Here is a 14,862-nt window from a genome sequence, read left to right as displayed (position 1 = left end):
CCAGATTCAATCATTCATTTACATGCCAGTGAAGCATAAGGGGCAGTTTAGGGTTTGCAGACTGGAGAAGCCATTGATAAAACCACCTGTGCTACATAATCTGAACCACCTATTCTACTTATTGTCACATAGTGTTACCTTAAGTGGAACAAAAGCTTCCCGGCAAGTATTAAGAGACACAAGTAACAGAAAGTGATAGGGTGAGTTAGCCGTGTCAGCTCACTTCACCGCATTTGTAGTTAAGCATAAAGCACAATATACAAAAAGACAAGCTGTTAGCATTGCATTCATGAAAAACTAAGTGCTGTTAGCTTCCTCCAGGTCTTCTGCTAGTAACCACTGCACTGCTGCTACTTATAGTGTAGTTAGTAAACAAGACAACATGGAACTGGACTAAATTAAAGTCCTATCCAAAGCAAATATTGCCATGGGGTCTTCAGGTTTGGTCAGGTATTTTGTACAATTTATTTAAATATAACTTTAATTTTAACAGCCACCAAAACATAAAAACTGTATGCTTAAAGTTGGAAATGAAAAAAATAAAGTTTCAAAGTTTACTACTTCAAAACAACGGTATACTTCTATTATTGTCTTTACTGTTGTGGAATTATTTCTGCGATTGAGAATCTGTTGAGTGCCACATCTCAGACACATTGATTGGCCTGTTATTACAATACTGGAAAAGCTGAAGAAAGAGTCCATCACATACTGAAGTGTTGTATACTTAGTTTCTATGTAGATGGACATATTAATTTAACCAAGGAGCTAAGTTCATTCTCCAGACTTACGGCATATGTTCTCGCATTTTTTGACTTTTTTGCTTGTTTGGTTTGATTTGGTACTGGTATTTATCCCCACTTGTATCTAAACACTGTTATTTGTTCATGTCCAGTAGGCTCCAGTATATTTCTGTTCTTTCTCTTCCTTTCTGTCATGCAGATTGGCACATACTTTGAGAAAGATCTGATGCACAGCTTGGAGGTCTACAAGATATCGGGTCCAGGAGAAAATCAGACACTCAAAGATGACTTTGATGCCATCCAGTATCTGGTAAATGATAAGCTGCTTTCCTCTGTCAGATTAATCATGCATGTCCTGCTCCGCCATTTAAAGCTAAACACTGCTCATATTAACACTGAATCATCAAACTCAGAAAAACAGGCTCATTGAAGTAGAAACTTGTAGCATTAAATGTAATACTATGAATATTGAGTTAAAGAATAAATATATGGAACTGGATATAAACAGAATAGGAAATCATTTTGTGCCTTTCTCTGCTCAGATAGCAGACATGTTTACTGCACTGAACCCAAGTGTTGTGTTTTGTACAGTTTAAGTGCTGTGGAGTCCACGGTGTGGCAGACTGGGGGGGAAATGTCCCAATATCCTGTTGTACTCTGGACCCTTGTAACGTCACTGACCAGCCCAACTGGCAAGAGGTTAGTTTACATTGTCAAACCATAAAACACTGTTTTTAAAAGACTTTAGTTTTATTGAGGTGAACACATGTTTAACATAGAACGTAGCAGAAAAAGGGATCTTTGAAAAGAAATTTTCAAAGTAGACAAAAGAACAGGTGAAGTAGCAGTTGTTCCAGAAAAAAGGTAACACAGGAGTTTCATGAGACGATAAAAACAATTTCCATTTTGGATATACATTAAGAATTTGGGAATGTTGCTTTCAGATAAATTACAGCATATTAATTCATCAATAACAATTCCAAACTTCAACCAATATAGTTTGTGTTTGTTTAAAGCTAAACCCCAATTCCAGATCTGCTCTCTGTAACGCTTAAACACATCCCACATTGTCTTACGCAAACATATGAATTTGACCAACATTCAGTTGTGAAACAAACTGAAAAAATCTACAATCGTTCATTTCATCTGACTTACAGTTCTAATAACAGTGTTTTTATGATCTGGTTAATCTGGTTTCTCTTTAATGTTTCACTGGTAATGACATTTTAATTATACTGCAAGGTCTTTTAGTCTTTATTTAGAAGGCTTTATCATTCTCTCACATCATTGTGGAGGAATTCCAGCACACTGTACACTGTTAGACTTTTTGTCTCCACTTTACGGTAACATACTTCACCTTCTGCAGGATGATACCGCTTTTTGCTGTTGTGGTAGAATACTCCTGGACAAATTATGCACTGCACTGTCGAGCGCAGATCCACTGAGGCAGCGTGCTCTTGTGTGTGTGTGTGGGGGGGGGGGGGGGGGGGGGGGCGAGCTAGCAAGACAGAATCTAAGATCGTTGCAACATGGCAATTGCCTCAATGCTACCCGAAATTGAACCTCCCCCACCCTCATTCAGATCATTTGGCGTTTGGAACTATTTTGGTTTTCGTGTGAAGTATGACCCTGAAGGTCAGCGCGTCATGGACAAAAGTAAAACAGTATGTCGGATGTCCCACGCAATGCTCAATTACATTGGTGGGAATTAGTGCGTTAGCGCAGTTTGCTCGTTAACATGTTGACGTCGTCCAGCCCCACGCACGGGGCAATCCGCGGTAACTCGTTAAGGGAGATTTGCGGCGTTATGCCATTAACGTCATTTTAACGAAATTAACGCTGACAGCACTAGTGGGAACACAACGAATATGAGTGCACATTTACGCCGACATCATCCTAGTGCAAAGACAAGTGGAAGCAGACAAAAACAACAAGCACGCATGCTACAAACTTTACCCGAGTCATTTAGACAGCCGTTAGCACATGATTCTCCTTATGGGGACCTGATATGTTTAATATGCTGCTGCGATAGAAGAAGGCTATAGTATAGCTTTTATTTTGGAAAGAGACATTTCTCTGTAATAAACTGTCTTTTCCAAAGATAAGTGATTTCTCGATCAGATAGATATTTTTTTCATTATTTTCTTGTTTCAGCAACATTAAATTTAAAAACTGTACTTTTGAGTTAAAATACAAACAATAACGATATTATGGCATATCCATATCATGGCAGACAACATATGCTCAAGTATTGGGTTTTCTTAGTTATATTTTGTAGGGTCTTAAACCTACAATGTGAAGTTGGCACCATACAAATAAACTAAATTGTAATGAATATAATATCAAGCCCCACACTTCTGCCTTTATATACACTTTGTCCCAAATACTGGCTCACACCACCAAATCAATGCACAAAGCAGGGTCCACAAGGACATGGATGAGCGTGTGTGGTGTGAAGGAACTTGACTGGTCTGCACTGAACCCTGACCTTGCTTTGTGGACTGAGTTCATTGATTTGTAGGGTGAGCCAATACATGTGACAATTAAAGTGTAAGTAGCTGAAATAATTTTTAAAAAACGGGTAAAAGAAGGAAAAAAAACCTATTGGACAGAGACAGCTTCTTGCAAGATGGCGAGAGAGCTTGTCTTCATTGCTGTCCGACTCATGTAAATGTCCAGAAAGCATGGGCCATGGATCGTCTGTGGAGACACAGGTAACCACACATTGTTCACTTAAATTATAAATGGCAACAACAGTTATCTAATTTGAAGTTTTCCACTCAAATTCAGTAAGCCGCTGGAGGAAAGTTGTGACATGAGGGTTAATGTGAACAACCTTTCGCTTCACAGTGGTCCCAGTCTTTCTGCTTGTCCCAACATTGGAGGTACATTTTGATCCCTCTTCAGGGTTTATCCTTACAAAAAACCTTAAAACATGCCATAATAAATAGTAACATACAGTAAGTTGAGATTTGAAATAAGTTGAGTTACTTAGGGATAATTTATTCATCATCTATCACTATTAGCTAACTGTTCAAACATACCTCTGAATTAGTTCCAATGTTGCACACGCTGACTCCTGGTATTCCAGGTTCAATACATAGAATGAACCAAAGAAGACTGACATCAGCAAAGGTGTTCTCTTTGTCAAGCTCAACAATTACACGCCCCTCTGCACTCACCATCTAGCAGGTGGCGGTCATTAAACTTTGTCCTTAAATGCATAGGGGCAACATTGTCATTATACAACATAAAATAATTTCAATATGTCACTTCTTCACACTGTCTAGATAGTCATAAAGCAAATAGCTACGTACAGTTAATTATCAATTCAATTCAATTCAATTCAATTTTATTTATATAGCGCCAAATCACAACAAATGTCGCCTCGAGGCGCTTCATAGATACAGAGAAAAGCCCAACAATCATATGACCCCCTATGAGCAAGCACTTTGGCGACAGTGGGAAGGAAAAACTCCCTTTTAACAGGAAGAAACCTCCGGCAGAACCAGGCTCAGGGAGGGGCGGCCATCTGCTGCGACCGGTTGGGGTGAGAGAAGGAAGACAGGATAAAGACATGCTGTGGAAGAGAGACAGAGATTAATAACAGATACGATTCAATACAGAGAGGTCTGTTAATACATAGTGAGTGAGAAAGGTGACTGGAAAGGAAAAACTCAATGCATCATGGGAATCCCCCGGCAGCCTACATCTATTGCAGCATAACTAAGGGAGGATTCAGGGTCACCTGGTCCAGCCCTAACTATATGCTTTAGCAAAAAGGAAGGTTTTAAGCCTAATCTTAAAAGTAGAGATAGTGTCTGTCTCCTGAATCCAAACTGGAAGCTGGTTCCACAGAAGAGGGGCCTGAAAACTGAAGGCTCTCCCTCCCATTCTACTTTTAAATACTCTAGGAACAACAAGTAGGCCTGCAGAGCGAGAGCGAAGTGCTCTAATAGGGTGATATGGTACTACAAGGTCATTAAGATAAGATGGGGCCTGATTATTTAAGACCTTGTATGTGAGGAGCAGGATTTTATCAGTGACCTTATGTACATAAGTCTGTTTTAACATATTATAATTGCACATAATTGGGAATTATTCTGCACATTAAACACACCTAACAAAGACTCAGCCCAATTAAATTACTGTATGGTTATTTTGGAGTTTATAGTTTGTGCTGCTGTTGAACTTTACAGTATTGACTTCAGTATTTCTGCTGTTAATGTAGCTAGACTACCATGTTGATCAGTAATATGTAATGTGAAATTTGATATTGTTACTTAGCTGGATTCACTGAGACACATGTCCAACAACCTTGGTTTATAAAGGAAATTACAGAAATTTGAACTAACAAAACAGAGACTGGATACCTTTGTCCACGAAAAGTTCCTGTGCCAAACAGAATATGTAATATGGTCTAATCAGTTCTATTTCAAAAATGACTTCTTACCAAGCATGATCAGCCTAGGGGTGATTGGCAGGTTGCTCCCTGCTTCAAGAGACATCCTGGTAGATGTTTCCTGCCAGAAAAAGGACCAGGACATTTTGTGTAACAAAAAAACCAAACAAAAAACAGGACAGCAAGCAACAGCATTAAACCTGGAGCTGTATGAAAAAAGCTTACATCTGCTAAGACAAAGAGGGAGTCTTCGTCTTCCTTGTCATACTTCACCATGCTGTGCCAACCTTGTTGTTGGTCAAAACTCCCTCACTTTCTATCTGCTGGATGAGTGTACTTATACCAAGTTTCCATTTGAGCTTCTGGGTGGAGAAATAGTTAATAATCCTTCTGCCTTTGGTTATGAGGGCCTGACCTAAGCGCTCACTAATATCGATGCCTGTGAGTTTGTAAAAGTGGTTCGAAAGACCTTTCCCAGTAAACAAGAATGGCCACTGCTCCTGAATTTCAGCTACTGAAGGTGAGAGACAACTGTTAATAAGCTACCGCTGAGAAATATATGTGAGGCACATGAAGTCATCCACATCAAGTCTCTCCACAGCTCCAGGTCCTTGTGAATTAAAAATTGTAAACAAGATGTGTTTCTTTTCCTCTAAAGAAGCTGGCGTTTCCCCCTCAGGAAGTTCAACTAGCTGCCAATTAATACAACCATAGCTATCAACAAGGCATCTAACTTTTTTTAGGTGGGGTTGCATTACTGTTGGGACTGCAATCTTCCTCATTCCTGGTTCTCTTTGTTTGACGAAGTCTATGTGTTGTATTATCTCAATTAACATGTTCAACTCTAGATTTGATGCTTCTTAGTAGTGAATAATGTCCACAACCCAGTCTTTCTCCCTTTTCAGTAAAATCTGCAAATGTTTGAGGGTATCTGTTTACAATGATCTGAGCAACCTCTTCACAAGATGCACGTTTAGGGTTTCTGCAGTGAACTTGCACAACTCCACAACAATTCTAATCATACTTCTCCTGTCCTCTGGATGACCTCTGTCTCCTCTTGTGATTGCATGCGACAGTCGGAGTGGAAATCTTGCCCAAGGAATCTGTAAGTGTGAGACCCAAGAGCTGGAGTAATGGTTGTAAATAGTGGTGGACGTGGAGGAGGAGGGGTGAGGTGGATTGCTTGATGCTTCAGCTGATGCAGCAGGGCAAAGCTCCAGAGTAATGGTGTCATTCAGGTTCTCTGGTCTGTTGCCATCTTAAAAAAAAAAAAAAAAGAACATTGGAAAAGCTACTTTAAAAAGCTACTATGTCACTAAAAGATGAACCCTACAATTAGGACTTAGTAGTAACGGCAAGGCAGTTTTGGGGACCTTGTCTGAAGATGAAAAGAAACAATCCAAGGACTGCAAAAGAACTACAAACTCAAGGTCTTGCATTGAAAAGTCATAATACAATATATTTTACAGTATGTCACAATTTCCACCCTTAGTTGTACCACTACCAATGAAAGGTTAATGGTGTTAGATTTAGTGTCTACTTTTGTTTATTTTTTCCGTGTTAATTATCTACCAGAGAATGTGAGCCCCAAAACGCTCTTCAATATTTTATTGTCATGAGTACATGAGTACATGAGTAGTATGGTGAAGAGAAAAAAAAGCTAATCAAGCTAATCAGTGACACATGAGTCTATGAGTGACCTTCAACTCATAGACTCAAGTCTATGAGTTGTACAGAACCTACACAAACCTCCTTTTAGTTAGTTTACATATTTGAATTGGTGTGAGAAAGGGTTTGAGATCTTCCGCCTCCACAAACAAAAGATCACTTTTTGTTGTACACCAATAACGTCCATCAGATGTTCTACAATGCAGATTATTTTCTCTCTGTCTAGTGCCGGCAGGAGGCTTGTGAGTTCCTCTTCAATTTCCATCCCTGAAAAAGAATTAAGAGGAAACTGAATGGTGTAGGGAGACAACAAAAAGGCCTGCCATGTTATAAAGTGGTAGTGGGTAATAATCCATCCGACTGTCAGCATTTACACACACACTTCTTTCTGTAGGGCAACGCAAGCAGTGAAGTCCAAGGTCAATGAGAAGTACTGAGTGATGCAACTCGAGCACAAAGTACAATTCAGAATTGTTAACAAGTATAACAGCTATCTTCCCAAAAACCAAGCCATCATCAGTGTCATCTACAATGGAAACATAGCCTTTGACATACTTGGTACCTTTGTAGACAACTGCTGACACATCCAAAGTGGTCTGATTAGTGCAGCCTGCTTTTGCCACAGCTTCTTGAATGACAGCATTGTAAAGATGATGATTATAATCACTTGCTTCTCCAATGATTTGAACTGTAGGTGGAAACATTTGGCCCACTGAGAGGTAGGACTGCAGTAACTGATGCCGTTCTGTCAGAGTCTTGCATAAGTTGACAAAGTTGTGCACTGTTCTTGTACATGCTTTGAAATACAAGTGCTTGCTCTCAAACCTAAGGGTCCACAAACAAATGAGTGGTCCAAATTGAAGGATAAGCTCTGCATAATGTAACAAATAGTGATGTTTAGCTTTTAAAGCTTTGTCAGGAAACCTACTGTGTCTCAGATGTATATAGTCCTCTATCAGTATCTTTAGGTAGGCAATGTCATTGTGACTTATTTTGGGGGCACATACAAGATCAACAATGTCTCTAAGTTTAAGGTATAACTGCCAAACCTCACTATCCACAGGATGTTTTATCTTTTCACCAATGTACAGAGGCAGAAGTCATAGAAGACACCAGTTCTGTCATGGTGAATTGGGTTAAAGGACTCAGGTGCGAGACTCCTTGCAGAGTGACAGTGAATTTATTCACAGTGAAAAATTAAGTCCACAGTTCGAGTCTGTAATCCAAACGGGCAGTGCAGTGATACAGTGGCTTCTCCACGTGGTGAAAATGCAGTGACAATCCAAAACAACTCCTTGTGCCCGCTCCTCCTCCGATCCCTGGATCCTGGAGGCAGATGAGAAAAACACACACACAGTAACGAAAACGTTCTCTCTCCTTCACAAACTAGGTATGCTAATCGCGACTACGCTACCCGGTTTAGCTCAACGTTCCAGCGTTGGTTGTGACTCGATCGCACCGTTAAATAAGTCTGCTTAGGATTAGTAGTAACCGGCGAAGTGATTAAGCACAGGTGCGACAATTCCATCTCAGGATACTCCCCCCGGGTCAGCTGCCGTTCCGTGCCACGGCTTCCGGAAGTACACGTTCCCGCATACAAACACACATGCACAGGATGGAGAGGAGAACACCACAAAGTACACACAAACACAACAAAAACTGGCATGGCGACCGGTGGTGAGGACCGTCTAGCCGTGACAAGTTCTGTGCTGCTGAATCCCCCAGCCTCTGCCCTGTTTTCATGGCCTACATGGCCTACGTAAAGCATCACTTCCTACGTGTTTGAACTGTACAATTGCTCTGTTTAACTGGTTGTATGTAAAATGCCCTTCCACTTGCACAAGGGTAACAATATATAGCGACAAGTCACTGGAAACCACTCCTCCAAATAAATAATGGCCCAAACATGGAGGTAACCCAGAGCACACATGGAAATACTTCAGTGAATTAAACACTGAATCAAATTTAATGCCATTCACAACCAAGTGGACACTTGTAGAGAGGACCTCAACACTGTCCTTATACTTATCAGCTATTCTTTTTTGTCCAAGTGATAGTGGATCATTGATAAAGCTTTCCCTGTCAGTTAAGCAGTATCTGCAAAAATGTTTGCTGCAGCTGAAATTCTCAGTGAAACCACCTATGCAGTGGGAGCCCAGATTGTCTCCTAAGATGGCTATCAAAGCTACCTTCATTATGGTTCCATCCTCTACCAGAACCCCTGTCTCTTCCATCCATTTAAGGTCTGCAATAAGACTTCAAAGCTTTGTTATGGCCAAAGGTTTTGAAGTCAGTGTCACTGCAAAGCAGAACAAGTTGCATTGCATCAACAGAGGACCGGTTGTGTGGTAAGATCTCACCTAGAGTCATGTACACTGCCAGGATTTTATGTTTCTTTTTGCCAGACCCTAATGGATTAACCACTCCAAATGCATCTTGGTAGAGAATGAGTGAAAGAGATGATGGATAGTGCTGTAAAAGTGCATTATCCTTGACATTTTGACCGTCTGAGACATCCTCTAAAACCATGTCTGGTGATCGGCGCTGTTTTGACTGTTTGTACTGTTCTCGTATTGTGGGATGTCTCAAGAGAGACTTCAGTGTTTCTTTAATTGGCACATACTGAAAATAACACTGTTTGCCTGTACTGTCAGATCCTAAAAAAATTTGAGTGGGTTCCACATAACTGAAATTTTCTTTGAAAAATGTCTTCCTTGTTTTGTCAGATTTCAACACACCTTTATTGTACAGTGTTAAAAGATCATTCTGTGAAAGTTCTTGAATGATTTCACCAATTTCTTGTTGCCTTGACTGCTGAACTGTCTGCTTATGTTTTTGAGAAATATGGCTGGAAAATTATGTTCGGACACTGAAGTATTTAGAGCAGCCTTCAAATGGACATAATACTTTTTTCCCGTCTGATGTGAAATCTGAGATGGGCACAAAGACCTGTGAAGTTTTGTGCAGCATACCCACATCCAGGAACTTGACAGCTGAGGTAACCAGTGAACTTATAGAACTCCTCCTCAGTGGTCTCCCTTCTTGTTCTGTGATTCCTATGCATATGTGAACGAAAGGCAGAAAATGTTCTGAACGTGGCAGGACAGTTCTCAGTTCCACAAGAAAACCTATAGTTAGCTACATGTTTGTGGCTTTTAACATGCAAGCTGAACAATATAAATTTCCGTGCACTGAAGCCACAAAATTTACAAGTAAACTTAGTTGCAAAAACTTCAATGACAAATTACCTATCCAAAATGACATATACAATGCAAAAAAAAACAACAACCCAAAAACAAAATAAGAGTATAGGGACCAATTCCCAGTTTATAAATGTTAAGAGATATATTCTAAAACACTTCTTCAGTAGAGAATCAGAGAAGAGAAACACACAGAATTTCTTGCTAGCATGGGCAGCCCCAAGAGTGAATCTCAGAGACCCTGAGGACTGCCCTGGTCTTTTATTTATACACTTCAGTGAGCGTTTGTTCCATACATTGAAATGTGTATGTGTGTGTGTGTGTGTGTGTGTGCGCGCGTGTGTGTGGGGGGTCAGAGTGTGACCCCATAAATGACTTCCCTAAAACTGCTGGTCTGGAAAGTCCAGCAGTTCATCTAAACAAAAAGCACTTAGACTATAACTATGTTAATCCTACCGTAAAACAATAAAACAAGGTACGAACTTTCCCATGCTCCCAGGATGTGGGGGTGAAAGCCAGAACACCCTGGAATGTTACAGACTTCCTAGGATGAGACATCCTTTCAATAAACACAAATGGTTACATGCAGTATTCTACCATATACAAACTTATATCATTAAAAGATTATACTGACTACTAAGTACAATTTTCCATTGACAATAAATGATCAAAATTATTCACAAAAGGCTTCAATGAACACAAAACCTGTAAAAGCACAGTAAAGACAAGTGAGCAGCGCACAAAAATGAAAAGATATTCGAGCGCGACGCTTGACTGACTTTAGCCTGACTTAGTTAGCACCCCGCACCATACAGGTAGTACAAGCACACCTGAAAACACTGACGATTTACCAGCTTTAAGCATTTGGGCGCAACCTCATTAGTTCGCCGATTCACCTGTTGCAAACATCCATGTTTCTATCAAGTCTCAAAAATTCATCGGCAACTATTACTAACTAGTCTTTTGAGTCTCCACATTCATAGCTATTGACATTTTGTCTTAGCATTTGATTGAAAATAACCTAGCGGAAAAGTCAAAACAAACAGTAATAAGAACACATTTCTGACTTCTCTCGAATAAGTGAAAAAACACTTACCTTCAGACTGATTAGCTGGTTCCAATTCAACTTTAATGTGTCCCATGTGTCAGTTTTAGGGAAAAAGTGTTAAGTTTAGATGTTTCATTTACTTTTGAGATACTCCCGCATTAATTGGATGAGAAATTTGGAGTCTAGCAGAGTTATCACGAATAGCATAAAATCTTCAGATATAATCCAATCAACCGTGCATTTAACTTGACTGAACTCCATCCAGTTACCTCTGACTACTTCTAAGTTGCACATCTTAATGGTCCGTAAATTGTCTCTGTTGTTCTTCCACCATCTCATCATCAATCTGTGCTGCAGCAAACTGGGACTGTGGCACAGAATAGTTGCTGGTCATGTTGTTCTCCTGCTTTGCAGCTTTGTTTGAGTCTGAATCACGTCTTAAACGGGCACAACTAAGAAAAGCAGATCAATATTTTCTTCTTGTTGTTATTTAATGATGGTTGGCAACCAGTGAAAGGAGCATTAACCGCCTCAATCACTATCTTCTATCCGCCATTGTTGTTTTGAAAGTGAATACCCGGCGTGTGCGCCATATGTCACGTTGTACGTCTGGTAAAGGTGTGGTGTCGGCTATGGCTCTCCCATTGAGATGTGTAACAAGTGCTTCACACACCTGTCGCTTAAAACGCTTTAAAAATGTAACAGTCGCTTTAAAAACACAACCCAACGCGCTAAACATGAACAAACAAAAACACCCGTGTTACATTATCATGTATATACAGGACATCTCTTCTGAACCAAGACAAAGTGGTGCTACAAAGGAATTATTTCTATAGGAGAGTGCATTTAATAGCAGTCTGGCCTGCCACAAAATGCACCGCTAAAAATACAGTTTCTGCTTGTCCCAGAACTTATTAAATTTAAGAGTGAAGTTGTAGGACTGATGCTGGTTAGTGGTGTAGGTTTCATGGATGTGACACCTGAACTTGTGTGAAATGACGACCACAGCATATTCTTTTCAGTGAACTTTTGGTTAGTTCACTGTAGTTAGGCAGAGGTGTCTTAAAAGTACCACCTTTGCAGAAAAAAATGAAGTTCCAGTATAAGAAAGAATAAGAAGAGAAAAAAGCTACACCCTGCTAAATGAAGTAACTTTTAAACATTACTCTAAATGTGACATATAGAAAGGAAAAGTATACGTTACCTAGTAAGTATACTACTAATGCTTCTTGGGACTATATTGGCCCCCATTTTAGTATATGGAAGTATACTTGAAATTAGCTTTTAGATGTACTTTTTGTTCACTATAAATGTACTAGCATAATGTCCTTTCCAGTCTATAAGAGTATACTTAAAATATACTGTTCTCTAACACAATACTAAACTTCCAAGTATACTGTTAATTTACTTTTTAGTTTATATTTGGCTTACTTCTGATTGAAACATAGTAATTAAAGTCCAGTTGAAACATATTTTTCACATGTAATCACTCATATCACTCCATTCCCCAGACAGTCAGATGATAGTTTCAACTATCAGAAGGCTTCCTTTGCAGACAACTACACTCATAGTTCCAAGTACCAGAATTATATTGTAAACAGGTGAGAAAATGATTGTGAGGTTGAGGTTTATTAATTGTTAACCCTTTTCACTCACGGTTTAAACAATGTTTTTCATCCCACTTACTCTGTTCAAAAGGTAAAAGACATTAACAAGAATTTGTGACAAATTCTTGTTTAAAACATCAATTATTTGTTTCATAGTTGTTTTAATTTTACAGTTAAAGCACTACAATGCATGCTGGGTATTTCGTCGTATTTCTTAGTATACTTCAGGTATACTTCAAATACTAATACTAATTAGTATTTGAAGTATACCTTCAAATACTAATTAGTATAGTATAGTATTAATAACTATTAGTTATTAATACTAATACTACATAGTATACTACAAGCACTACTATACTACAAGTATAGACTAATTTTTTTTTTATACTTTTCTGTATACTTCGAACTGGACTTAAAGTATTCTTAAATGTAATGTGGTCTAAAAATCTATAAAAGTACATACAAAGTGAACTAAAAGTATACTTGCTTGTTTTCAAGTTTTACTACTTGAAAACAAGTAGTAAAACCGGTTACTACTAATCAAAGGAGCTTGCAAAGAAAAGCGTCTGGACTTATTTAAGTTACTTGAAGACGTTTCACCTCTCATCCGAGAGGCTTCTTCAGTTCTAAGGTCAAATGGTGGAGAGTCCCAGATATAACCCTAGTGGGAGTGTCCCCCCACAGAGGGACAAAAGGACCCCCCTGATGATCCTCTAATCGCCTGAGCCAAGGTGTGGAACTGGGTGTGGGTCCCAATCAGCCAGAGTTTCGGGTGATTTCATTGTGAAACCTGGCCCCACCTTATCATGCGAATTCCTGAGGTCAGATGGCCCAGGGTGTGAGTGGGCCTTAAGGCGTCTGGGAAGGGATCTCAAAACTGGATTATAGATGGCAGAGAGTTGGTGTCGTAAACCGTACAGTGCAGCGAGGAATGCCCAGACCTCTACATTGGAGAGACCAAACAGCCACTTCACAAGCGCATGGCACAACACAGAAGAGCCACCTCCACAGGACAAGATTCAGCTGTCCATCTGCATCTTAAGGATAAAGGTCACTCTTTCGAGGATGCCAATGTTCACATTTTGGACAGAGAGGACAGATGGTTTGAAAGAGGAGTGAAAGAAGCCATCTATGTCCACTGTGAGCGACCATCTTTGAACAGAGGCGGTGGTTTACGACACCAACTCTCTGCCATCTATAATCCAGTTTTGAGATCCCTTCCCAGACGCCTTAACGCCCACTCACACCCTGGGCCATCTGACCTCAGGAATTCGCATGATAAGGTGGGGCCAGGTTTCACAATGAACTCACCCGAAACTCTGGCTGATTGGGACCCACACCCAGTTCCACACCTTGGCTCAGGCGATTAGAGGATCATCAGGGGGTCCTTTTGTCCCTCTGTGGGGGGACACTCCCACCAGGTTTATATCTGGGACTCTCCACCATTTGACCTTAGAACTGAAGAAGCCTCTCGGATGAAAGGTGAAACGTCTTCAAGTAACTTAAAGAAGTCCAGACGCTTTTCTTTGCAAGCTCCTTTGACTACGATGACCTGGATGACTGAGAACCTTCACAGACATGCAGTAGACGTAGGCTGCCGGGGGATTCCCATGATGCATTGAGTTTTTCCTTTCCAGTCACCTTTCTCACTCACTATGTATTAATAGACCTCTCTGCATTGAATCATATCTGTTATTAACCTCTGTCTCTCTTCCACAGCATGTCTTTTATCCTGTCTTCCTTCTCTCACCCCAACCGGTCGCAGCAGATGGCCCCGCCCCTCCCTGAGCCTGGTTCTGCTGGAGGTTTCTTCCTGTTAAAAGGGAGTTTTTCACTATGCTACTAATAAATGAAAAATAGATATTTGCAAAATTCTGCCTAAATATGTATTTTACCTGGTTAATGTGTGTGGCGGGGCGTGGTCTGCAGCGCCGCTGCAGGGGAGGCGGACGCACCTGAGCTGCACCCGCAATCACGCCTCGCTGCCTTAAAGTCTCTGCTCTCTCTGCTGTTGTGTTGTCGGGCTGTGAGCTGCAAAGCTACAGCCGGCTGTATGCGTACAGCAACTGTGTGTGAAAAGTGGTCAATAAAGAGATGCTGAAAAGTGTGTTCATGGAAACATCGTCGGGTCTGCCGTGATATGTTTACAATAAGACTTATGCTCCTGAACCTCTGCGCACAGCGTCTGCAAATCGGG

At 40.3% G+C, this 14,862-nt stretch overlaps 1 protein-coding gene and 1 pseudogene across 4 annotated transcripts in view; one reads left to right on the top strand and one right to left on the bottom strand.

Moving 5' to 3' along the window:
- Positions 1-2,200, top strand: part of LOC146507221 (tetraspanin-4-like) — a 547,388-nt gene extending 545,188 nt beyond the window's left edge. Inside the window, exons 5-6 of one of the 3 annotated variants that reach the window (XM_085180750.1) lie at positions 940-1,050; positions 1,332-2,200. In XM_085180750.1, the coding sequence (XP_085036876.1) occupies positions 940-1,050; positions 1,332-1,478 (258 nt within the window). In that variant the 3' untranslated portion in view covers positions 1,479-2,200. The remainder of the gene's footprint in view (positions 1-939; positions 1,051-1,331) is intronic. The other 2 variants (XM_085180752.1, XM_085180751.1) reach the window with 2 other exon arrangements.
- A 9-nt stretch (positions 2,201-2,209) lies between these two features.
- The window catches only part of LOC146507220 (uncharacterized), a 44,917-nt pseudogene continuing 32,264 nt past the window's right edge, over positions 2,210-14,862 (bottom strand). Inside the window, exons 3-5 of the transcript XR_014877275.1 lie at positions 5,368-6,400; positions 5,194-5,263; positions 2,210-3,440 (exon numbers count right to left, since the gene is read on the bottom strand). The product of XR_014877275.1 is annotated as an uncharacterized LOC146507220 (transcript). The remainder of the gene's footprint in view (positions 3,441-5,193; positions 5,264-5,367; positions 6,401-14,862) is intronic.

Source organism: Neolamprologus multifasciatus, chromosome 12, assembly GCF_963576455.1.
Source record: "Neolamprologus multifasciatus chromosome 12, fNeoMul1.2, whole genome shotgun sequence".
Taxonomy (NCBI): domain Eukaryota; kingdom Metazoa; phylum Chordata; class Actinopteri; order Cichliformes; family Cichlidae; genus Neolamprologus; species Neolamprologus multifasciatus.
The sequence above is the reverse complement of the archived record's forward strand: the minus strand, read 5'-3'. Positions and strand labels throughout refer to the sequence as shown.